Source organism: Bos grunniens, chromosome 9 (assembly GCF_055505025.1).
Source record: "Bos grunniens cultivar Pamir isolate PY7600 chromosome 9, Bosgru_T2T1.0, whole genome shotgun sequence".
NCBI lineage: Eukaryota > Metazoa > Chordata > Mammalia > Artiodactyla > Bovidae > Bos > Bos grunniens.
This window is the reverse complement of record NC_141173.1, coordinates 15,763,063-15,789,352: the sequence shown is the minus strand read 5'-3', so window position 1 is coordinate 15,789,352 and position 26,290 is coordinate 15,763,063. Positions and strand designations below refer to the sequence as shown.

Genomic DNA, 26,290 nt, shown 5'->3' with positions numbered 1-26,290 from the left:
TAAGAGACTTCAGTTTGATCCCTGGGTCAGGAAGAGCCCCTGGCAAAGGGTAGGGCAATCCACTCCAGTATTCTTGCCTGGAGAATCCCATGGACAGAGGAGCCTGGTGGCTGCAGTCCATACGACTGCAAAGAATGGGACACAACAGATTAGCATGCATGGAAGCAAACTAAATGTCCATCAACAAACAAATGGAAAAGAGTTGATACACACACACCACACAATGGAATACTACACAGCTATAGAAATGAATGAAATCTTGTCATCTGCAACAACTTGGACAGACTTGGAAGTTATTATGCTAAGCAAAATAAGTCAGACTCAGAACGTTTAAATACTGTATAATATCACTTGTATAATCTAAAAAAGTAAAACTAGTGAATATAACAAGAAAGAGAGAACAAACCAGTGGTTACCCGTGGGGAGAGGGAAAGGAGGAGGGGCAAGATGGGGGCAGGGGATTAAAATGTACCAATTATTAGGTGTACTTTACAGCATAGGGAATATCGCAATGTTTTTTAATAACTATGAACGGGGCATAACTTTTAAAAGTTGTGATTCATGTTGTACAATAACTATATCTCAATTTTTTTAAGACTTAAATCAATATGCAAAAGATAAATGTGGACATAGGATAGATCATTAATGGTGGAACAAGTCAGAGCAACTACAGGCGTGATAACAGGGTAAACCCAGTCACATGATTTATTCCTGAGAACATAAAGGTCACCAACCATATACATCCCACTTAATATTTATCCTCGCACTTTGAGTGGAGGTTTATTTTTTTAAGTAGACAAAGTCGTGGTTTTGTAACTCAAGCAAATACTGCCAATGCCACGAGGTTCAGGCTCTGTGTGGCCTTTTCAATGCTGCGCTCCCCTTCACAGAGGACCTCGAAGTAAAGGAAACACCTAGCTGGCGTTGAAGCTATCCGCCCCTTGGCTGACGGAAGCAGTGCGGGCCGGGCGGATCCGTCAACCACCTGACACAGCCGTCGCCATGATACCAAAAAGAGCGGACAGGTGTGTGCGAACAGAAGCTTCCGTGAGCCGAGTGGAAGACACGCTTATGGCGCAAGCGCCGAGGCCTCTTCGCCCCAGCCTCCCCAGGGCCGCGCATGCGCCGACGTAGCTTCACGCTCTGGGGATAGAAGCCTTCACTTTGTCGTCACAGGACAGATGATCAAGGTGCGTCCGCCTTTTCCCTCCCCCTTCCATCCTCCTCCCTTTCCCCCTCCCCTTGTCCCTCAGTCTTCTCCCTCCTTCCTCTCTCCCTCCCTCTGGCGTCCCCCACCGACTCTCGCTTCCGGTCGGCGGCTGTCTGCGGAAGGGTGTCCCGCCCCTTCCGCCTTTACAGCGGCAACAGCGGCGGCGGCGGCGGCGCCTGCGCGTCTTCTGTCAGGGTCAGCAGGCGGGTGCCCTGGGCCGTCCACCTGCGCGTCTCGGAGCCGCGCCCGGGGGGTCGATGGCGATGAACTATAACGCGAAGGATGAAGTGGACGGCGGGCCCCCGTGTCCTCCCGGGGGCACCGCTAAGACCCGGAGACCAGATAACACGGCCTTCAAACAGCAACGGCTGCCGGCTTGGCAGCCCATCCTGACGGCTGGCACGGTGCTGCCCACCTTCTTCATCATCGGCCTCATCTTCATCCCCATTGGCATCGGCATCTTCGTCACCTCCAACAACATCCGCGAGATCGAGGTGAGCGGAGGGGAGGCGACGGCCGTGCGCGTTGGCGCCGCCGGGGAGCGGGGTCCCTCCTTCCTGGGGTCCCGGGGGTCAGGCGGGCCCTGCCCTTCCCCACCTTCTGTCTTCCTCAGTTTCCTCTTTCTTTTCCTACGGGTTTTTCTGAATTTGCAGTTTTGCCGGCGCTTTCTTTCGCTGTTTATCCAGTTAGGGAATGACTCTCTGTAATGCACAGTGTGGGTCAGGGTAAGAACGCCCCTTTGATGGGCGGAGGTTAAAAAAGGAAAAGAAAAGAAAAGGAGAAGTGGAAAGAAGTTATATGGAGATCAAACTCCAGGAGAGTTGTCACGGTCAGAGTGTCACTTATCTGTGTGGGGATTATCCCGGGTCACGGATATCAACACCTTGGCCGTTGTTGGGGAAAGGACCCAGGGTCATAGAGGCAGTGATGATTTTTATGTAAAGAAGTTGCCATGTGGCAGATCACGTATTAGGACGTGTGACCGAAGTGTGTACAGTACTTTTCACGTTGAACTCACAGATGCTTTTACTTACAGGGCGTATTACCCGTTGAAGGTAACTTGACGCTCCAATTCCGGTTTTACTTTTAGGTTACATTGATTAATAATCATGCCCTACATTCGCCCTCGTCCCCTCTCAACCCTCCCCACCCCGCCAGATTTTAAACTGAAAAAAAAAAAGTCTGTGACCACACACGGAGAGTAATTTGTGAATTATCTCCTGAACGTGTTACTGTTATAAGGCATGATAGAGAAACCTGGGGAAACATCTTGACTTCTGTCAGAGAAACCATCATCGTAATATAGTTATCTTCATACAATCTGCAGTGGTGAACATAGGTTGGTACAGAATGTAAATACTTTGTGTAGATGTCCAGTATTAAACATCTGCTCATCCTCTTTTCTTGATTATCTGAGGGTATTTTTTATCTCTTTGAAAGGGGAGGAACGGGTACAAAATTCTGTCACTTTTTTTCTATCAGTTATGTCATTTTTTCCCCTTTTTAATTTTACTAAATACTTTAAAATTTATGGATGCAATTTAATAGGGCTTTCAAAACAACTTTATTTCAATGGCAGGAATAGGCATACTTTCCAATTTAATTAACAGCGTTACCTGTAAAAGCACAATCATTATATTTTTAATTGTACAAGGTGTGCATTTCTGTGTTAGTAATAAGAGTGTATGGCATAGTTTTAAAATCTTTTACTGAAAGTTCATTTTCAGTTAATAATAAAGTATCACAGTATATTTTTTCAGTCTAATGCTCTGTTTTATCATTTTTATCTCCTAGTAGTCCTTCAGATGTAGTACTTAGTGTTCTCCCAACTGTATTGTGCTGTGCTGTGTTGTGCATAGTCTCTCAGTCATGTCTGACTCTTTGAGACCCCATGGATTGTAGCCGGCCAGACTCCTCTGTTCATGGAGATTCTCCAGGCAGAAACACTGGAGTGGGTTGCCATGCCCTCCTCCAGGGGATCTTCCCAACCCAGGGATCGAACCCAGGTGTCCCTCATCGCAGGCGGATTCTTTTACTGTCTGAGTCGCCAGAGACGCCCTAAACCTAATTATTAGGACCACACATACCAGGATGTGAGCACAGTGGTGTAATACAAGGGCCATGGGCTCTAGGCAGGAGTCAGGCAGAGCTGGGTTTAAATTCCAGCTCAGCTATTAACTGGCTCAGTTTGTTGGAAAACATAATCTCCCTAAGCCTCAGTTTCCTCACTTGTAAAATAGGTAAATAATGCCTATTTTTGTGAACTGTGAGATTTAGAAACAAGATAGATAATATTCCTGGCACTACATTTATACACTAGTTACTATATTGTGATGTCCACTAATCAGGAGATGAGAAATGGAGTCAGAGGGGTTGGTATTTGCTAGTAAGCTAGAAAAGCATTGTAAAATTGAGACAGAAACCAAACTTGGATGTCTTGATTTTCAGTCTTATGCTTTTACACTACACTGGGATCCTTATATCTATGTTTTTAGTGGATATTAAGATGAAAGCAGCAGTAGTTTGGAATTTATATGATGAGTATTTACTAAATTATCAGAACTCAATTTCTGTCAATATTTACTATACTATGAAGGTAAATGTTAACTTTCTTTAAAACTTTTGGATTCTGAAATAAAGTTCTTTACACTAGTTGATGAAATGGAAAGTTCTTAAATAATTCTCATGTATGTAATTCTGATTTCAAGTTGTCTGAAGAGTCTGATGTAGCTGGATCTAGTTAGAAGGGCACTGAAGTTGAGTCAAGGCATTAGAGTCCAGCTTCTACTCCCTAGTTTGTGCTCTTAGGCATATTTTTGAGTCTCAGTTTTCATTTCACTTGAAGAGCTGAAAGATTCAGACTAGATGATCCCTTAGAGGCCTTGTTCAACTTTAATATTGTGTGACTTCCAACTTAATGTGATTTTAAGAAAAATGCTGCATATTCAAGTTGTATCACCTTTGAAACTAGAGGAGATGAGAATTAGGAATGATTAGGAATTTTGTACCAGTGCTCAGATACAATTGTGCAAATAAATTTTTAAAAAATTTGTTGATTATGTAGAGAATTGGTTCTGAATTGAGCCTGGAGTTACTAGAAGAACCTGGGGAACTTCCCCAAAGCACACGTACTTGTTTCTGACTGCTCCTCACCCTTTGTGAGTCACTAGTTTAAAGTTGAGGGTTATTAAAAATAAATATGTAAGAAGTTCTTGGCAAGATTCACTTCCATACTACACGTTGCTTACATCTCTTTAGCTAATTTTCTCATTTTTGAAAATTTTAAAGGACTTTAATTATTGCACTCATCTCACATGCTGGTAAAGTAATGCTCAAAATTCTCCAAGCCAGGCTTCAGCAATACTTGAACCATGAACTTCCAGATGTTCAAGCTGGTTTTAGAAAAGGCAGAGGAACCAGAGATCAAATTGCCAACATCCGCTGGATCATCGAAAAAGCAAGAGAGTTCCAGAAAAACATCTATTTCTTCTTTATTGATTATGCCAAAGCCTTTGACTGTGTGGATCACAATAAACTGTGGAAAATTCTTAAAGAGATGGGAATACCAGACCACCTGACCTGCCTCTTGAGAAACCTGTATGCAGGTCGGGAAGCAACAGTTAGAATTGGACATGGAACAACGGACTGGTTCCAAATAGGAAAAGGAGTGTGTAAAGGCTGTATATTGTCACCCTGTTTATTTAACTTCTATGCAGAGTACATCATGAGAAACGCTGGGCTGGAAGAAGCACAAGCTGGAATCAAGATTTCCGGGAGAAATCTCAATAACCTCAGATATGCAGATGACACCACCCTTATGGCAGAAAGTGAAGAGGAACTAAAAAGCCTCTTGATGAAAGTGAAAGAGGAGAGTGAAAAAGTTGGCTTAAAGCTCAATATTCAGAAAACAAAGATCATGGCATCCGGTCCCATCACTTCATTGCAAATAAATGGGGAAACAGTGGAAACAGTGGCTGAGTTTATATTTCTGGTCTGTAAAATCACTGCAGATGGTGACTGCAGCCATGAAATTAAAAGATGCTTTCTCCTTGGAAGGAAAGTTATGACCAACCTAGACAGCATATTCAAAAGCAGAGACATTACTTTGTCAACAAAGGTCCGTCTAGTCAAGGCTATGGTTTTTCCAGTGGTCATGTATGCATGTGAGAGTTGGACAATAAAGAAAGTTGAGCGCCGAAGAGTTGATGCTTTTGAACTGTGGTGTTGGAGAAGACTCTTGAAGAGTCCCTTGGACTGCAAGGAGATCCAACTAGTCCATCCTAAAGGAGATCAGACCTGAATATTCAATGGAAGGACTGATGCTGAAGCTGAAACTCCAATACTTTGGCCATCTGATGCGGAGAGCTGACTCATTTGAAAAGACCCTGATGCTGGAAAAGATTGAGGGCAGGAGGAGAAGGGAATGACAGAGGATGAGGTGGCTGCATGGTATCACCAACTCAATGGACATGGGTTTGGGTGGACTCTGGGAGTTGGTGATGGACAGGGAGGCCTGGCGTGCTGCGGTTCATGGGCTTGCAAAGAGTCGGGTTGAACTGAACTGAAGGACTTTCATTGATGTATTATATCAAATTACTAGGCCAAAGGAGACTTGACCGGTCAGAATGCTTTTGTAATATCGCTTAAAGTGCTAAGATCAGAAATCCAGACATTTTAGGTATAAAAATCAATGGGTCTTCATCTTTTTCCTGGGAGGATTATACAAAAAGTTACTACTCTTGTAAAGCATATTGGAGTCCCCTAAAAAAGGTATTTAGAAATAGATTATCTCCTCTCATTAGGTTTATATATCTTGTTTAGCTGGGTTTTAGATTTTCTATTATCTAATAAGATAAAATTTTTAGAAAACTAAAGTTGTTAATTTTTTCAGTCATAAAATATTTTAAATATTTAATACCTCATTAAAACTAAGATCTAGTATCTTCATTTATTATTAGCAGCAAGGAATAAGTATTTAATGCGGCAGTTGTAAGAGTCAGGAACATCTCTCTATTAATACCATAAAGGTAATGTTTTTCTAGTTGATGGTCCTTGTTTTTGAGGCAGAGATGTTAATTTGATAGTGCTAACCTGAAAAAGAAAGTGAAAGTCGCTCAGTCCTGTCTGACTCTTTGTGACCCCCATGGAATTCTCTAGGCCAGAATACTAGAGTGGGTAGCCTTTCCCTTCTCCAGGGGATCTTCCCAACCCAGGGATCAAACCCAGGTCTCCCTCATTGCAGGCGAATTCTTTACCATCTGAGCCACAAGGGAAGCCCAAGAATACTGGAGTGGGTAGCCTACCCCTTCTCCAGGGGATCTTTCCGATCTAGGAATAGAACTGGGGTCTCCCGCATAGCAGACAGATTCTTTACCAACTGAGCTTTCAGAGAGGCCCCTTCTATCCCTGATAGAAAGTATTCTTAACTTTTGCAGTTTCATACGTTTATCAGTTTAAAGTTATATAGTTGTAGATTAATGGTTAGAATCAAATGAGGACATTATTTGGAGTGATAGCATAAATTTAGAACTAAATATTTACTTCAGAATTAATATTGCCAAAGTGTTGTGTTCAACCTACATTTGCATTTCAAATTTTAGTGGATTAGCACTCCCACCCCCATGCAAACATGCTTGATTGAGAAACCCTAATTCTCTTCCTCTTCACCTTATTATTGTTTCATTTATCACCCTCAACTCTGTAATTCTGGTTATTTTCTGTTTCCTTAGTTTCTGACAAAAATAGATTTTTATCTTTTGATTTTATGCTTGTGTAATTTGAATTCTTGGGGCTTTCCAGGTGACTTGGTGGTAAAGAATCCACCTGCCAATGCAGGGGACTGGGATTTGATCCCTGGGTCAGAAAGATCCCTTGGAGAAGGAAATGGGAACCCACTCCAGTATTCTTGCCTGGGAAATCCCATGTACAGGGGAGTCTGGCAGGCTGCCGTCCACAGGGTCACAAAAGAGCTGGACACGACTTAGCAACTAAACAACAACTTAGATTCTTAGATTTAAGGATTTCAAAAGGATCTTCTGTATTTAGTATTCTTTGTTTATACTTAGCCCATAGCTAAGAGTCAAAGAAGAATAAGTTGCTTTGTAGACATGATTGTTAAAATTTAGATAGTTCATGTTAAGAATTATAAAGATTTTAGTAGTCAAATGAATTGCAGTTGGTTAGAAGTTGACTCCTGGAAATGAAGAGATTTTTAGCGTTCCTGTTATTTGTTTCTCTTGTAACTTTAGCATTTAGGGCAATGGTACGGGGAGGGAGGAGGGTGGGGGGTTCAGGATGGGGAACACGTGCACACCCATGGTGGATTCATGTTGATGTATGGCAAAACCAATACAATATTGTAAAGAAATTAGCCTCCAATTAAAATAAATACATTTATATTTAAAAAAAAAAGTAAATACGGCTAGCCAAACCATTTTTGTGAAGCCCAGGAACTGAGAATGGTTTTACAGATGGACATTTGCAATTGAGTTTGATGATAGAGGACACTAACCTTGAACTCCAATAATATGAAATGTTATCTCTACAAAATAATTTTATTCTTACTTGTAGACCTGGGTCACCAAAAAATTGTACACATTTGTTATTATATTTTGAACTCCATCAATTAAAATCTGTTATATAAGAACCTATATAATATCCTCAAATTTACCTCTTAGTTTGCAAAGCCTAAAATATTTACTTTCTGACCCTTTACAGAAAAGAACTTCCTGTCCTTGACTTGGAGTTTTAAAGAAACATACTGGCAAATTTAACATTTGTTACAAAAATAGCAGTGTTTAATTTATACATTCTAATCCTCAATAATCTTTCAAGGTAGGTGTAGTGATTACTGATTATTGCTTGTATTCTACATTCTTTGTATAAATAAATGTAGAATACCTTAGTTGAATTTACCATTGATCTTGGTACAGGTAATATTATTATTCATGTCTTTTTACAGATAAAGTTTAAGCAACTAAATAAAATTGCTTTTGAAGTTTTTACTTCAGTTACCTTTTGTCTTCATTAGAGCCTCTAGAAAGGACAAGTAATTTCTTTTATTTCTTATTTTTTAATTTTTATCTTTTAAAGATGAATTCTTTAGTATGAAATCATTAGTTCGAAGGGTACTTAAAATGTTTTTAAATTTAATCTAATTAATACTTAGAATGGTTTACCTTATTACTCAGCATTTTGTTGAGTGACCTGTTTAAGTCTTACATTGATTTCCTTTTAAGTCAGACTTACATTCGAAAATGGAAGCTCTCCAGCTCTTATACAGGGTACAAATGGCATGTCCTTCAAAGTCCTCCTTTCCCACTGCATGAAATCCAGTCAGCTTTCTTAAGAATGGAATGCAATTTCAGAATTACTAAGAATTGTCAGTTTGATTTAGGAGAACAATTATAGTGGTAGCAAAAACGGAGCTGAGAAATATGATAACTCTTAAACTAGTCATCTCCATCTGTTGTTCTGTTTTGCCTCTGGCTCTTTGTGTTTTGAATTTAAGCTGCTAGGCAGGTCTCCAGCTTGTTGTATTCTGCACTGTGCCTTCTATGCTTTTGACATTTAATAGGCATTAATTTTTAAAATAGGGGAACTATAGTTCCTCTCTTACTCGTAGCATCTTTCTTTCTAGGATAAGTTATGGATTACTACCTTAAGTATAAGCTGTTTCTTCCCTAATTTTATTGAGGTTGCAATTGAAAAAAATTGTATAGATTATATAAATTATATATTTATATAGTTATATATATTGATACATATACATTGATATACATTGTGAAATGATCACCATAATAAAGCTAATTAACATGTCCATCACTTCCTATCAGATCAGATCAGTCGCTCAGTCATGTTCGACTCTTTGCGACCCCATGAATCGCAGCATGCCAGGCCTCCCTGTCCATCACCAACTCCCAGAGTTCACTCAGACTCATGTCCATCGAGTCAGTGATGCCATCCAGCCATCTCATCCTCTGCCATCCCCTTCTCCTCCTGCCCCCAATCCCTCCCAGCATCAGAGTCTTTTCCAATGAGTCAACTCTTTGCATGAGGTGGCCAAAGTACTGGAGTTTCAGCTTCAGCATCATTCCTTCCAGAGAAATCCCAGGGCTGATCTCCTTCAGAATGGACTGGTTGGATCTCCTTGCAGTCCAAAGGACTCTCAAGAGTCTTCTCCAACACCACAGTTCAAAAGCATCAATTCTTCAGTGCTCAGCCTTCTTCACAGTCCAACTCTCACATCCATACATGACCACAGGAAAAACCATAGCGTTGACTAGACGAACCTTTGTTGGCAAAGTAATGTCTCTGCTTTTGAATATGCTATCTAGGTTGGTCATAACTTTCCTTCCAAGGAGTAAGCGTCTTTTAATTTCATGGCTCCTCTAGGCCCTCCTGCGCCTGCGTAGCCACAGCTCCTTGGACGTGGGGTTGGTCCATCACTTCTTATAGTTACTCTCATATTAAAAAGACAAGTGATAACAAGTGTTGGTGAGGATATAGAGGACAAGGACAGGGACAATGGAATGTAAATTGGTGTAGCTATTAGGGATAAGAGTATGTTAGTTGCTCAAAAAATTAAAATACAGAACTAGCATAAGATCTAGCACTCCCACTGCTGCTGCTGCTGCTGCTAAGTCGCTTCAGTTGTGTCCAATTCTGTGCGACCCCATAGATGGCAGCCCACCAGGCTCCCCCATCCCTGGGATTCTCCAGGCAAGAACACTGGAGTGGGTTGCCATTTTCTTCTCCAATGCATGAAAGTGAAAAGTGAAAGTGAAGCACTCCCACTAGGTATGTTTTAAAGAAAATGAAATCATTATTTTGAAGAGATACATGAACTCGCATATTCACAAACTTTGTTTTTGTATCCAGTGGATTTTATTACAGTTTGGATGTTAGGCCAGGCTACCTTTGAATTTTAGTTTATGAAGGATATAGTGGGGTTTTGATGATTAAAAACTCATAGACTGAGTTAAATTTATCAAGAGTTTTAATCAGCATTGAGCATTTTCTATATGTAAAGTGCTGCTCTGGGTATAATATACAACAGAAAAAAGCTTGTGGACAGGGCCTCCTTTTTTTTTTTTCCTTCCAAGTAGTGAGCCCTTCTTAGAAACCTGACAGAGTCTTTTGGAGGAGATGAAGCATACACGTAAAAGGAACTGCAAGCATTGCTGGATGAGTGGCACAGATAGAATGTGCCCTAGAGGTCCAAAGAAAGACAAGATTACGTGTCTCCAATAACCATGGAAAACTTTCAGGTGGGCTTTGAGCTGGAACTTGAAGAATAAATAGCACTTCTAAAGAGGAGGTTGGATGCATTCCAAGAAAGCAGATTTATATGAGCAAAATTGTAGTAGCAGGAAGTCAAAAGGTGTATAAAGTTGGAGTGAGGGTAAATAAGCTGATGCTAGGTTGGAGAAGGCAATGGCACCCCACTCCAGTACTCTTGCCTGGAAAATCCCATGGACTGAGGAGCCTGGTAGGCTGAGGTCACAGGGTCACTAAGAGTCTGACACGACTGAGCGACTTCACTTTCATTTTTCACTTTCATTCATTGGAGAAGGAAATGGCAACCCACTCCAGTGTTCTTGCCTGGAGAATCCCAGGGACAGGGGAGCCTGGTGGGCTGCCGTCTGTGGGGTCACACAGAGTCGGACACGACTGAAGTGACTTAGCAGCAGCAGGTGGTGGATAGACTAGGTTTTTGATGATAAAAGATGATGGTGTCCACTGTAGAATGGTTGCAGTGAAGAGCAGTTAGATTTAGGATGTATAATTAAAGTAGAGCTAAAAGAATTTTCTCATGTGGGTGTGTAGCTGCTGCTGCTGCTAAGTCACTTCAGTCGTGTCCGACTCTGTGTGACCCCTGTGCGACCCCATAGATGGCAGCCCCCAGGCTACCCCGTCCCTGGGATTCTCCAGGCAAGAACACTGGAGTGGGTTACCATTCCTTCTCCATTGCATGAAACTGGAAAGTGAAAGGGAATTCACTCAGTCGTGTCCAACTGTTGGCAACCCCTTAAACTGCAGCCTACCAGGCTCCTCCATCCATGGGATTTTCCAGGCAAGAGTATTGGAGTGGGGTGCCATTGCCTTCTCCGGTGGATGTGTAGTGTGTGAGATAAATTGTAGAATCAAATCTAACTGGAAGATATTTTGGTCTGCATTGGAATGATGGAATTGTAATTTTGTAACCAAGCATGGGTTTGTATGCCAGGTTGCAGAAACTGACAGCAAGTATTTGCAGCAAAATGTAGGGTTTTATTTGTAGAGTGCCATGGAAGGGAGTGGGGGACAAGCCACTCCAACCTGGTCTGTGAGTTGGGGCATTTCTTAAAGAAAAGAACAAAGAGGCCGAGATTAATGGTCATCTTCTGACGTTTCTTTATTTGCAGTTTTGAGGGTCAGGATGTCTCTGGTTTACAGTGTTCTGGCCCCGTGATCTGTGGCTCAGGCATCTGTAAGCTCATCTTGTCCCGGAGAAACAGCCTGAGTTTGTGTGTTAATCACATGTCCATAACAGCAGTTTTAGTACAGCAATTATGTTATCAACAACCACTGTGATTTTAGTCATCTGACTCTGGTTGATTAGCATTCACCTAGCACAGGCTTGAGGTCAGAGGGGACAAGAAAGGGAAAAGTTTTGGATAGAGAGATTGATTAATCGTAAACTCAGGGAACACGGTTTTAGGGGGACTTGGCTTCAATTTATCAAGATGGGGAAGACCATAGAAACAGTTTTAGTGTGATAGCAGGGTTTGGGAGGTTAGAAGCTGAATAAAGAGTTCTCTGTTTTTCCTCGTTACAGTGAGATGCCTTTTAAACATCCAAATTGGAAATAATGAGAAAACAACTAAATAGGGAGAAGGTTGAGACTGGGGTTAAGTATTTTGAGGTTTCATCAGTGTAGATGATATATAGAGACATAAGATAGAATAAAGTTATAAGAGTTAGAAAAGGAAGAACATCCAAAGAGAGCCATGAGTCACTCCGGTGAATATAGAGGTCGGGGAGGTGAGGAGGAACTAGCAAAGGAGATAGAAAAGGAACAGCTAGTGAGATAAGAGAAAAACAAGGGAAATGTGGTCTGCAAACCAGTTTCAAGGTAGAGCACGTGATAACTACGCCCAGGGCTGCTGCTACTAGTTCATATGAGCGGAAAACTGGAAGCTGACCTCTGAGTTAACAACGTGAAAAGCAGCTCTCGTGCAGTGAATGGAGTCACCATCCATGTGGGTTTCAAGCCAGAAACCCTGAAAGTCTCACTTGTCATCATCTTATCTCTAGCCACTAACTTCTGTAGATTTTACTTTCTCTGTATTTTTTGAAACTTTTTCCCCCCTTATCTCTACTGCCTTTTTCTTTGTTTATGTTTTTCGTATATTTCTGGGTTATTGTAATAGCATTTTATTTTTCTAGTTGGCATTTTCTTCAGTCTTGCTGCATGTTATTGCCAGAAGCGTGCAGGCTATTTAAAAGACTGGTCTGAATATTTCATCTCTTGCTTAACATTTCTTCTATGTCTGCCTGTAGCATTCAAGATAATGTTCAAGACCCTTAACATGGAATGTAATTTTCTTCATGATAGGCTACTTTCTGTTTCTGTGGCCTCATCTCCTACCACTCCCCTGCCCTTTGCTCTAGTCATGACTATTGCAGTTTATGAAATGTGGCATGTTGCTAGATAAACCTGAAATGTCCTTCCTTTTCTTGTTCTACCACAGTTTTCAAATTTCATTCCTATCCCACCTGATATATTGAATAAATGGATGCTTCTCTCAGCTTTCATAAGGACTAGCTTACAATCTGTCATAACATTATTGAATTATATTTTTAAATTACTAATTAACATAACTTTCTATCCCATTATTATGGAAGTTCTCTTATGACACGAATGATGTATTTTTCCATTATATATTATCATCCTGGAATCTAATAGAGATCTAAAATAAATTCTAAAGATGATGCCAAAATCTTGAGTTTGGATGCTTGGGACAGTGGTGGTACCATTTATAGGCATCAGAAGACCACTGTTGGGTGTGAGGTTATGGGAGTCAATGAACCACGACTAATTTTTTTAACTGAAATTTTTAGTGAAGTGTAACCCCCCAGATTAACAAGTCACAAATATCTGGCTTAATTTTTAAGAGCTCACCATGGATTTGAAATACCATGGAGATGGTAAGAGTTTCCAATGATAAGGAAGAAATTCAACCAAAGGGATACATCTAGGAATATGAAAATGGGACTTGAGGGTGGAAATAAATGTATAGTGTGTACATTATAATGTATGAAATATGATATGAGGCCGCACGAGGTTATTGTCAGAAAGTAGCACTGGAGACAAAGATAAAAGCCACTAATATTTGAATATCAGTTATATGACTGTATAAAACGAAGTTTTATGTAGAAAAGACCTGTATTTCCTTTAAATAAAAGCCCTAGTTTACTCATACTGATTGCTTATCTGTTCCTTTTATCTACCCTCTTGTATAGATTGAAGCATAATTAGCAAAGCCATTTTCATCAGTTCTGTCCTAGGCAGTTTTTATAACTTGATACTTTAGTAATTGTTTTAAGGGGTAAACTAAAACTTCATGTTGGAATATACTTTTTTGTTTGTAAAAATGCATTAAATGCCAGATGTAAAAATGCATTAAATGCCAGATGTAAAAACTTTGTGTGTGAAACTTAGTATAACAAAATTCTATTTCAAACTCTGAAAGTTAAGATGTTCCTGAAATGACAAGCACCTTGCCATAACCATGTTGTTGTTTTGAATCTGTATTTTAGACGAAAACTATGAAGATGTGCTGGTACTGTTTAAAACATCAGCGTATTCACGAGTGGTGCCAATTTTATTTTAAAAACATAATGTCTTTTCAATTGACGTCCATGTTTCCAAATGATTGTACAGTAGGAGCAGGAGCAGTCTTATACAAAGAACAGCAATTTTGGAGTTAGATATGATTATATCACTGTTACAGATTGAATTGTGTCCTTGTGAAAGATATGTTGAAACCTTAAGTCCGAGTACCTGAATGTGACTTTATTTGAAAATAGAGTCTTTGCAAATGAAATCAAGATGAGGTTATTCTGGTGGGCTCCTGTTCAGTATATCCATCTGGTGTCCCTGTAAGAAAAGACAGGCACAGAGTGAAGATGACGTGAAGAGAAGACACAGGGAGAAGTATGTAGCAGCAGAGGTGGAGGTGGTGTGATGCAGCTGCAAACCAAGGAGTGCTGGCCATTGCCAGAAGCAGGCAGGAGGCAAGGACCATTTCTCCCCAGGGTCTCAGAGGGAGAACAGCCCTGCCGGCACCTCGAATTCAGACTTCTAGCCTCCAGAACTGTGAGAGAAGAAATTTCTCGTGTTCTCAGACACCTAGTTTGCAGTAATTTGCTTCACTAGCCCTCAAATCGGAGAAGGCGATGGCTCCCCACTCCAGTACTCTTGCCTGGAAAATCCCATGGATGGAGGAGCCTGGTAGGCTGCAGTCCATGGGGTTGCTAAGAATTGGACACGACTGAGCGACTTCACTTTGACTTTTCATTTTCATGCATTGGAGAAAGAAATGGCAACCCACTCCAGTGTTCTTGCCTGGAGAATCCCAGGGACGGGGGAGCCTGGTGGGCTGCCGTCTATGGGGTCGCACAGAGTCAGACACGACTGAAGTGACTTAGCAGCCCTCAAAAACTAATAGTCATATACTAGCTGATTGGTTCTGGGCAGTCATGTAACCTCTGAATATCAGTTTCCTCTGTGAAAGATTAAAATAGTTCTGGCACTGAATAGACATTTGGGAAATAATAACTAGTTTTTAAATTTTTTTGTTATGATGGTTTGCATGACATATTACTTAATTCATTTATCATTTCCACATGTGAGATTGACTTACTGATTGAATTAGAAGTAAACACCTTTTCTGTAGTTCCCACTCAGATTCTTTAACCTACAGAAACATGCAGCAGCATTTCATACGACTCAGAATTTTATTGGGATATGAAGGATTAAACTTGTTCTGTAACTATCAGTGTAGAACTAAGCTTTTGATTTTTAAAATAACTAATTTTCAAAAATAAAATGAATTAAAAAAATAATTCAACTGTTAACTTTTAATTGACTCTAAATAATTTGAGTATGTGTCGACTGAAAAAAACCATCAGCCCTGAAGTTGTGAGTTAAGTTTTGTTTGCAGGTCTTACTGAGTATTGAGCCCAGGAGACAGCCTCTCAGCTCTGAGGTACTGTCCCCGAGGTCAGGAAGGAGCCAGGATATACAGGAGTTTAGTCCCCAACTAAATCCCGAAGAAGAGACTGACACTGAAAGCTAATGCTTTTAGTGCTTTTCTGTGTATGGGAAGATGCAAGAGTCTGGGCTCATTGAAATTATCCCTTAGATGGGCATCCTGACTATCTCAGGCCAGTATCTCAAGCACAGAATGCTTCCTGTTTTTCCTCCATCCTGAATTTCCTCAGGGCACACCATTGGTGGGCAGATGCCATGGGTAATTGCTTGATGCTTATAGAACCGGGATTGGGGGGCAGCATTCCCTGTCCACATGTCGATGTGTATGTCTTTCCTCTACCCCCTTTATCTGATGAGCATTTTTTAAGGGAATTTTTCTTCTTGAGGTATTACCTATTGAATAAAAAGGAAGCTTTTTATTTTAAATGCTTTTAAAAATGTTCAGTGTCCCAGAATATCCTGCTTTCTTATTGTGCCCCCTTTTTCCTCCTCTCCTCACTCTTCACAGTCCTTACCCACCTTCTTTCTTACTGGGGCCTGGGTTGTACAGATGACCTCATCTATAGTCATAAAAACATCTGTGGAGAGCTCAGTGCTGTCCCTCATTCTTGAGCCCTGAGTTAGAAGCAGTGTAAGTTAAAGGCAAGAACATGGTCCACTGCTCAGCCGGTACAGCCTTCTCTTTTTGTGGGAGATCTCTTCATAACAAAGGGAGAAGTTGGCTTCTGTGGTGTCACACCAATGGCACTGGTATGACTCACAAATCTGAAGCACCTGCTGGAGGCACCTAGGGCAAGGTTAACATCGTGACCTCCTTGTCCCCCAGCTCTGTCTGCCCTGCCTGACGGGAACTGAGCCAGCTTCGTTTTTGTGGCTGGTGGTGCAGCATCTTGTGTGTGCGGCTGTGCCGGTGTGAGGGTGCTGTCTCCTGAAGCTTCTGACACCGCTCTTTCTAAGAGCTCTGGATTGGCTCTCTCCACAGCTCTCTCCACCTGGACTACAGAGCCACACTGCTCTAGCTTATAGTGACTAGTTACAGAAGCTACCCCTTTAGCTTCGACTCTGTAATCCAGTTTCATTTTTCTGTTTTCTGAGACCTAAATTTTCCGTACTACTGATTGTCAACTGTTTGGTAAATGGACACTATAGAAAAATTAGATGCTTTAACTGGTGCACTCCTAATTGATTCTCACATCTTTAACGCAGAATCTTGGCTTTGTTCATGTGTTAAGCCCTCAGTTAGAGATTGTCCCTCTTGGTACTATCTCCTTGTAGGTAACATCCACTCATCAGTCCTCATGGAGAAATTGCTGGATACTGGGTTAGGTATGAATTTCTATAGGACTTGTATTTCTTTTACCGAAACACCCATTACATTTCAGTGACGTGTGTTTTGTCACTGTGAGCTGCATGTGGTTAGACATTGGGCTGAGTCCTTCTTGCCTGGAAAACACAGACATTCAAGTAAATATTAAGTTAATAAGTGATGCTTTCCTGACAGCGCATTCAGGAAGAAATGAAAGTCATATTTCTTAGACTCCTTTTTTCTAATCTGTTTTCACGCAGGTGTTTGATTATGTTAGCCTCTTCTCTCTCCATTTACTTATTTCCTGCAGGACATTTTGAACACTCGGGATTACTTAGCTTTCCGAGGCTTTGTTGCCAGCAACAGTAACCAAGTGTGGGTACCTGATGGGGGAAAGGATTTACTGGAGGGAGATTGGGTAGGTCTCACACCGAATAGGTGGGAGGTCTAGAGGATCAGGTTCAGAGACCAGAGGAAAGCAAGAGAAGTTTGGAAGCAGAAACAGTGGCTCAGATGCCACAGCCGCTGTTTAGTTCTCTATTAGATTACTGCTTCAGCTGCTGGTCTCATGACACCCACTCGACTCTGATTTTGTGGAGATTCAGTCCTCTAGTCTGTATCAGGCTTGATCCAAATCTTATGCTTTTTGCTTGGCTCCTGGGGTTAGGATGTGGAAGGACTCAGTTGCTCTCTTGGCTTCTGAAGTGGAAAATAGAGCCCTGCCTGCCTCTGAAACTCTCAACATGAATTCCCCAGTGCTTGAGAGTGTGTTTGGGTGCTGGGCAACCTGATTAGCAACAAAAATAAATCACAGATACTTTTCTTCGTTCTTATAATCTGGAGGCTCTGAGTTTGTGCATCGAAACGATGGTATTATTCCTTGTGTAAGAGGACATAAGATGGTGCTAAGAACATAGATTTTAGAGAAAGTCAGAGCTGGGTTTAAATTCTTGGTGGGTGATACTGGGAAAATTACTAAACCTTCCTAGGTTAAAATAAGGAAAATAAAAATTAATTTTGCAGGAAACTATTGTACATTTCAATAAGTTGATGTGTGTTAAGTACTTAATGTCAGGTACTTAGTATATACATTTGATAAACAGTAGCCTATAAAACAGAGCATGTTCTTACGGATCCAGTTTACCTTTTAGCGTTGTCTCATTTCCTTCCAATGTGAAAACTCTCCACAAATCCAAACTGTTTATGCTCATTGTCCTTAAATGTACCTGTGGGTCCTAATTTCATGCTTCTCCTCATGGCCCTCTTTTCCATCTTTTTTTCCTTTTAATGGCTCATTTCAAATCCTCTTTTCTTTGAAAGTACTAGTCCATCTGGTACTTACTGTCCTCTGCCATTCAGTTTAGCACTTAATATTATACTTATTTTCTCTGTGTGTTAACCTTTGATGAAGTAGTCTTCTGGAGGGCCAAGGGAACTGTTTTTGTGAAGAAGCAGTTTAGTAGAAGGAACATTGGACTTCGAGTCAAACATTCTTGCTTCTAGCATAGTACCAGCTCTTGCTATTTGCATATCTTTGGGCAAGTTTCTTAATGTGTTCTCTTTATGTAAAATGAGGATAATACTTTTAGGATTTTGGTGGAGATCAGATGAAATATACGTTTAATAGAAAGGACTGTGTAAACTGTACATAAAATGTTACTTTTGCATCTGCCTTGTACTTCATGTCATGTGTTGCAGATAGAAAGATTTAAAGTGTTAATGATAATTTTTTTTACTTTCAGAATTTCCTGGAATCAAAGACATGCAATTTTTTTGTATATTTAAAAAAAGTATAATTAAAAGATTATGATGAAAATGTTATAGCTATCCTTTGATTTTGTAGAAGTATAATTTAATATTAAGCAATCAGTTCAGTTCAGTCGCTCAGTCGTGTCCAACTCTTTGCGACCCCTTGAATCGAAGCACGCCAGGCCTCCTTGTCCGTCACCAACTCCCGGAGTTCACTGAGACTCACGTCCACATAGTCAGTGATGCCATCCAGCCATCTCATCCTCTGTCGTCCCCTTCTCCTCCTGTCCCCAATCCCTCCCAGCATCAGAGTCTTTTCCAGGGAGTCAACTCTTCACATGAGGTGGCCAAAGTACTGGAGTTTCAGCTTTAGCATCATTCCTTCCAAAGAAATCCCAGGGCTGATCTCCTTCAGAATGGACTGGTTGGATCTCCTTGCAGTCCAAGGGACTCTCAAGAGTCTTCTCCAACACCACAGTTCAAAAGCATCAAAATACTTGGTTTAAAAATACTTAAGTTTTAATATACTGTAGTAGTGTAATTTATTAGATTTCATATTCCATCCTGTTGTTTTTGTTCAATTAAATAAAGAATATATCTTTGTTTAATCACAACTGATCATCTTTCTTTCCCCCTTTGCCTTAGACACCAATTTGAAAGAGAGTGGTTTAACAGGTTTCTGTTCAAAGCCAAACCATATATGGTAATAGGCCCAGCTGGCAACTTTTTTTTTATCCTAAATTAGACTTAGAAGAGAGAGAAGATGTGTAGAGACTTTTAAACAAAAAATTGAAAAAAAATTTAATATATTTTAATATAGATTTTAAATATAGTTTATTTTTCTAAATGGTCTCATCTTTTCTCTCATCTTGTCAACATCATAAAATTTGACTTTTAAGTGGAATATTTTACATGAATAAGCCCTAGGTAGAAAGCTGTGACCCCTCAAGTTTAGTGAAAAATTATATATGCTTTGCCTGTCTTCATTTAGGAGACTTGTGTTTATTAACTTGTTTTAATTACATGCCAAGCCTGTCTTAGATATTTGTAGTGAATGAAAATTTTCTCTAAACAAAGTTTCATTAGTAAGTAGGCTTTGATGGAGAACATTTCGATAGGTTGTATCAGAATTTGACAAAACGAAGTTTTATTAAGCAGTTTTATGATTTTTGAAAAGCAGTTAGGTGTAATTGTTTTAATTTTTAAAAAACTTTTGTTGGAGTATAATTGATTTACAGTGTGTTTCAGGTGTATAGCAAAGTTAATTGTTATACATATATTAATTTTTCACCTTCTTTACCCATATGGGTTATTATAGAATATTGAGTAGAGTTCCCTGTGCTATACAGTAGGTCCTTTTTGGTTATCTATTTTGTGGTGTATAGTAGTGTGTCTGTGTTAATCCCAAGCTCCTAATTTATCCCTGCACCTCCCTACTCCAGCGTTTCCCCTTTGGTAACCATAAGTTTGTTTTTGAAATCTGTGAGTCTGTTTCTGTTTTGTAAATAAGTTCATTTTTATCATTTAAAAAATTAGAGTCCACATATAAATGTTATTGTATAAAATTTGTCTTTGTCTGACTTAATTCACTTAGTATGATAATCTCTAGGTCCATCCATGTTGTTGCAAATGACATTATTTCCTTCTTTTTTATGTCTGAGTAATAGTCCATTGCATTTATGTACCACTTTTTCTTTATCCATTCCTTTGTCAATAGACACATAGGTTGCTTCTGTGTCTTGGCTATTGTAAATAGTGCTATGAACATTGGGGTGTGTGCATCTTTTTGAATTATGTTTTTTTCTTGATATATCCCCATGAGTGGAGTTGCTGGATCAAAAGGTAGTTCTATTTTTAGTTTTTTAAGGAACCTCCATACTGTTTTCCATAGTGATTGTACTAATTTACATTTCCATCAGTAATGTAGGAGGTTTCCCTAGATGTTATAATTTAATGCTTTATTTTCTATATACAAATTTTAACCTTTTTTTTCAATTATGAAAAGAAATTGAATATCCACATAGAAAGTTTATGTGCTCAGTTTCAAATATAAAGGTCAGCTGGCTTTTTTTTTTTTTACTCTATTAAGGTAAAGGTAATTAGAGTTGCTAATGATAAAATTCTTATCACAAGAGTGATAAAACAGATCCCAGTCTGGGAGAAAAATTTGTTAGAAGGCATATCTGATAAAGGGCTGTTACCAAAATATACAAGGGACTCTTAATACTCAGCAATAAGCAAGTGAAAAACTCTATTAAAAATAGGCAAAAGACCTAAACAGATACCTCACCAAAGAAGGTATGCAATACCCTAATCAGCCTAGACTGCTACAATGACATGTTGTAAACTGGGTGACTTAAATAGCAGGCACTCACTTCTCACAGTCCTTGAGCGAGGGATGTTTAAATCATGGTGCTGATAGGTTAGGTTCTTGGTGAGGACCCTCCTGGTTTGCAGGCGGCCACTTTCCTGCTGCCCTCGCCACAGCAGAGAGAGAAGGAGCTCTGATTTCTTTTCCTCTTCTTCTTAGAGATATTAATCGCATCATGGGGACCTCACCATCCTGACCTCATCTAAACCTGATTATTTCCCAGAGGCGTCAGCATATGAATTTTGAAGAGACACATTCAATTCATACATTCCACCCTTGTGCTCATGCACAATACTTTTATTCCATGTAATCAGCCCCCCGAATCTCTTCTGTTTCCAGCATCACCTTTAAAGTCTTCTAAATACCATTTTAATCAGATAGGTGAGACTCAAAGTATGATTCATCCTGAGGCAAAATTTCTCTCCACCTGTGAACCTGTGGAACCAGATGTGCTTCCAAATACCATGAAGTAACAGACATAGCTGCTGCTGCTGCTACATCGCTTCAGTCGTGTCCGACTCTGTGTGACCCCATAGATGGCAGCCCGCTAGGCTCCTCTGTCCCTGGGATTCTCCAGGCAAGAACATTGGAGTGGGTTGCCATTTCCTTCTCCAATGCATGAAAGTGAAAAGTGAAAGTGAAGTCACTCAGTCATGTCTGACTCTTAGTGACCCCATGAACTGCAGCCCACCAGGCTCCTCCGTCCATGGGATTTTCCAGGCAAGAGTACTGGAGTGGGGTGCCATTGCCTTCTCCAGAAACAGATAATAGCACAGACACTCAAATTTGAGAGGGGGGAATAAAATGAAAAGGGTGATGAGTTCCAAGCAGATCTCTAAAACTTAGCAAGACAAATATCATCAGATCTTAAGGCTTGAGAAGCCTCTTAAGGCTTGTTAAACCTCTTTGGTTTAACACTCTGCCTTCGGGACCCACTAGGGTAGAAGTCCTGCTTCAAAGCTCTGGGTTGCTGCCAGCCGGTCTGTTGAACTCCTTCTCCAGTATGAAATGAGGATGTAGCCCTGATGGTCTTAGAAGTCATCTCAGGGATCATTCTTCTCTTCTTTTGGAGAATCAGTAGCACATCACGTAGAGAATGGCTCTGTGGGCCAGTCCTGTAGGATCTGAGCAGTTCCTCAGCTTGCCTTCCTTCTGCTCCTCCTCTCTCCCCTTCAGTTCACACGGCAGTGTTTCTGCTAGAATGGCCGATTACGTCCATGGTTCTCATGCTCACTCACCTCTTTACTGAATGGTTGTTCAGCTTAGTATTACCCTTAGTTGTACCCTTAGTATTCTTTTCAGAGCATGCTTTCTGATTTTTTGTGGTATGGATAGGTTTGAGAATTTTTCCAGATCTTAAGTTTTGGTCCCTTTTTGCTTAACATTTTTTCTTAGTCCATTCTCTTTTCTCCCATCTTACTATTAATAAGCAGTCAGATGGAACCAAGCCATTCTTTGAACACTTTAATTCTTTAAATATCCAGCTTCATCCTTCCACAAGTGCTACATTCCACAAAACACTGGATCACAGTTTAGTCAAATTCTCTGCGCTTTATTGACAAGGATCATCTTTTTTTCATTGTCCAATAATGTCCATTTCTAAGACTTCACCAAAGCTGTCTTTTACCATCCATGTTTCTACCAGTATTCTAATCATGTTTATTTATTAGCTCTCTAAGGAGATGGAAGCTTTCTTTTTAACTCTCGTCATTTCTTTCTAAGATCTCACCAGAATCACCTTTAATATTTATATTTCTAGCATGCATCTCAAATCTCCAGCCTATACCCATTTCCCAGATCCAAAGCTACTTCTGTCTTTTTGAATATTTGCTGAAGCAACACCTCACTTCTCAGTATAAAGTCTGTCTTAGCGTAAGCTGCTATTTTAAAAAATGTATAGACCAGATAGCTTAAATAACAGACGTTTATTTCATACTGTCTTGGAGGATTGGAAGTCAGACCAAGGTGCTGGCAGATTCAGTGTCTTCAGATTCTTCACCCTGAAGAGAGTGAAGAAAGACCGTCCACCTCCTGACTTGTAGATGGCTGCCTTCTCACTTTATCCTCCCATAGCAGAGAGACAAAGAGATTGAGAGAGAGAGCGTGCATGCAGTGTACACAGAGGCAAGCACTCTGCTCTATTTTTTTCCATCTCAGAAGGATTCTCATTCCATCGTGGCGGCCTTACCTTCATGACCTCATCTAAACTGAATCCAGTGTTCCCACCTACAAGTTGTACTGGAAATTAGGGCTTCAACATATAAATTTTGGCTGATCCAAACATTTAGTCCATGATTTACAGATGGCAAGTAAACATGTGAAAGATGCTTGACAGTATCATTCAGTTCAGTTCAGTTCGGTCGCTCAGTCGTGTCCGACTCTTTGCAACCCCATGAATCGCAGCATGCCAGGCCTCCCTGTCCATCACCAGCTCCCGGAGTTCACTCACACTCAGTCTATCGAGTCAGTGATGCCATCCAGCCATCTCATCCTCTGTCGTCCCCTTCTCCTCCTGCTCCCAATCCCTCCCAGCATCAGAGTCTTTTCCAATGAGTCAACTCTTTGCATGAGGTGCCCAAAGTACTGGAGTTTCAGCTTTAGCATCATTCCTTCCAAAGAAATCCCAGGGCTGATCTCCTTCAGAATGGACTGGTTGGATCTCCTTGCAGTCCAAGGGACTCTCAAGAGTCTTCTCCAACACCACAGTTCAAAAGCATCAATTCTTCGGCACTCAGCTTTCTTCACAGTCCAACTCTCACATCCATACATGACCACAGGAAAAACCATAGCCTTGACTAGACGGACCTTTGTTGGCAAAGTAATGTCTCTGCTTTTGAATATGCTATCTAGGTTGGTCATAACTTTCCTTCCAAGGAGTAAACATCTTTTAATTTCATGGCTGCAGTCAACCATCTGCAGTGATTTAGGAAACTGCAAATTAAAACAACGAGATACCACTGCACACCTGTTAAAATGGTGAAAACCCAGAACATCAACAGCATCACATGCTGGTGAGGATGTGGTGCAAAAGGAAGTCATTTATTGCTGGTGGGAGTGCAAAATGGTACAGCCACTTTGGAAGACAGCTTGGCAGTCTCTTACAAAACTAAACATAGTCTTACAACGCAATCCAGCATTTTTACTCCTTGTTATTTATGTAAATAGGCTGAAAATTTACATTCACACGAAAACCTGCACATGGATGTTTATAGCAGTTTTACTTGTAATTGCCAAAACTTAGAAACAACCAAGATGTCTTCTGTGGTAACCAAGAAAACAGAATAATCTTTGATGCTAAAAAGAAATGTGCTATCAAGCCATGGAAAGACAGAGAAATCTTAAATGCATATTACTAAGTGAATGAGATAAATCCAAAAAGGCTACATGCTATATGATTTCAAATTATGTGCCATTCTGGAAGAGGCAAAACTATGGAGACAGTAAAAAGATCCATGGTTGTCAGGGGTACGGGTGAGGGAAGAATGAATAGGTAGAGTGCAGAGAGTTTTTAAGGTATGAAACTATTCAGTATGATACTGTGATGGTGTATGTATGTCATTACGCACTTGTAAAAGCCATGGAGTGTGCAACACCAGGAGTGACTCTTTTAAGGTGAACCATTGCCTTTGGGTGATAATGATGTAAGATTACAGGTCATCATTTGTAACAAGTACATTTCTCTGGTGAGGGATATTGATAATCAAGGAGATTGTGTCTGTGTAGGTCCAGGGAGTACATGGGAACTCTGTAGTTTGAACTCAGTTTTGCTGTGAACTTCAAACCACTCTAGAAAATAAATTCATATAATGGAAAAAATTTTCTCATTTTAGCTCTTAGGTCAGGTCTCTGACATCTGCTGGTGTATTGCAGTTCAGTTGTGACACTGACCACCTGAGTTTGTGTCAGAGTCCACGGGTGGAAGGGCTTGGTCTCCAGCAATACATCTGAGTACCACTCATACACCAGCTGCAAGTCAGGCTCCCGGGCAACCCATACTTAAGGCCAACTGGCTACAAATACGGGAGTTCCAAGTCCCCCTTGCCTAGACCTCCCTCACTTCACATGCCAGGTGCAAGTTCAGACATCTCCAGGCCGCCTGAACTTCTCACCAACTGCTTATAAATGTGGGAGGTTCCTGTAACTTCTCTCAGGTTTCCCAAGTTGTTGCAATAACTCAGAACTCAGGGAAGTGCTAGACTTATAATTATACTTTTATTTAAAATCATATAAATCAGGATCAGCTAAACAAAGAGACATTTGGTGAGGTCTTGAATGCAGAGCTTCATGCACTCCTCCTCCCTGAGAATCGGGGCTTGTCAATGGGCTGACCAACCCAAAGCTCACCTGTGCTTTGGTGGCCAGTGTTTTTATTGGGATTCCATGATGAAGGCATGATTGATTAAACACTGGTGGCTCAGTTGGTAAAGAATCTTCCTGCAGTGCAGGAAACCCGGGTTCAATTCCTGGGTCAGGAAGATCCGCTGGGGAAGGGAATGGCAACCCATTCCAATATTCTTGCCTGGAGAATTCCATGGACAAAGGAGTCTGGTGGGCTACAGTCCATAGGATTGCAAAGAGTTGAACACGACTGAGCGACTAACACATGATTGAACTAAACCTTCAGCCTTCTCCCTCTTTCCAGAGTGTGGACTGGGCCAAAGTCCCTAGTCACATCTGGTCTTTCTGGTGACCAGCCCCCTACCTGTCCCATTGCCTTAGCACAAACTCGTGTGAATTAAGGGGCTTATCAAAAACAGACTCTGACCCTTTTAAAAGCACTCAGTGGGCCTTTTGCTGATGACCCGCTGAGCCGTCAAGAAAGGGCAGAGTGAAAACACCGCTTTTGGGTGAAGCGGCAGCTTGTTGTGTTGTTTTGCTTCAATCGGTGGTGTGACAAGGTAAAAGAAAGAAAAAACAAAAACAAAAACAAAAACAGACTCTGATCAGCAGGGAAATTTTAAAGGACAAAATCACTGCAGATGGTGATTGCAGCCATGAAATTAAAAGCCGCTTACTCCTTGGAAGGAAAGTTATGACCAACCTAGATAGCATATTCAAAAGCAGAGACATTACTTTGCCAACAAAGGTCCATCTAGTCAAGGCTCTGGTTTTTCCTGTGGTCATGTATGGATGTGAGAGTTGGACTGTGAAGAAAGCTGAGTGCCGAAGAATTGATGCTTTTGAACTGTGGTGTTGGAGAAGACTCTTGGGAGTCCCTTGGACTGCAAGGAGATCCAACCAGTCCATTCTGAAGGAGATCAGCCCTGGGATTTCTTTGGAAGGAATGATGCTAAAGCTGAAACTCCCGTACTTTGGCCACTTCATGTGAAGAGTTGACTCATTGGAAAAGACTGTGATGCTGGGAGGGATTGGGGGCAGGAGGAGAAGGGGACG

The 26,290-nt window shown here is 40.8% G+C and overlaps 1 protein-coding gene and 1 non-coding gene across 3 annotated transcripts in view; both read left to right on the top strand.

The window, feature by feature from the left end:
• The first annotated feature begins 1,179 nt into the window (after nucleotides 1-1,179).
• Nucleotides 1,180-26,290, top strand: part of CDC50A (cell division cycle 50 P4-ATPase accessory subunit A) — a 45,882-nt gene continuing 20,771 nt past the window's right edge. Inside the window, exon 1 of one of the 2 annotated variants that reach the window (XM_086316825.1) lies at nucleotides 1,180-1,704. In XM_086316825.1, coding sequence (XP_086172951.1) covers nucleotides 1,468-1,704 — 237 coding nt within the window. In that variant the 5' untranslated portion in view covers nucleotides 1,180-1,467. The remainder of the gene's footprint in view (nucleotides 1,705-26,290) is intronic. The other variant, XM_086316826.1, reaches the window with a different exon arrangement.
• LOC147365620 (small nucleolar RNA SNORA21) lies at nucleotides 25,660-25,795 on the top strand. Its single transcript, XR_015133508.1, has one exon. It is a non-coding gene; the product is annotated as a small nucleolar RNA SNORA21 (small nucleolar RNA).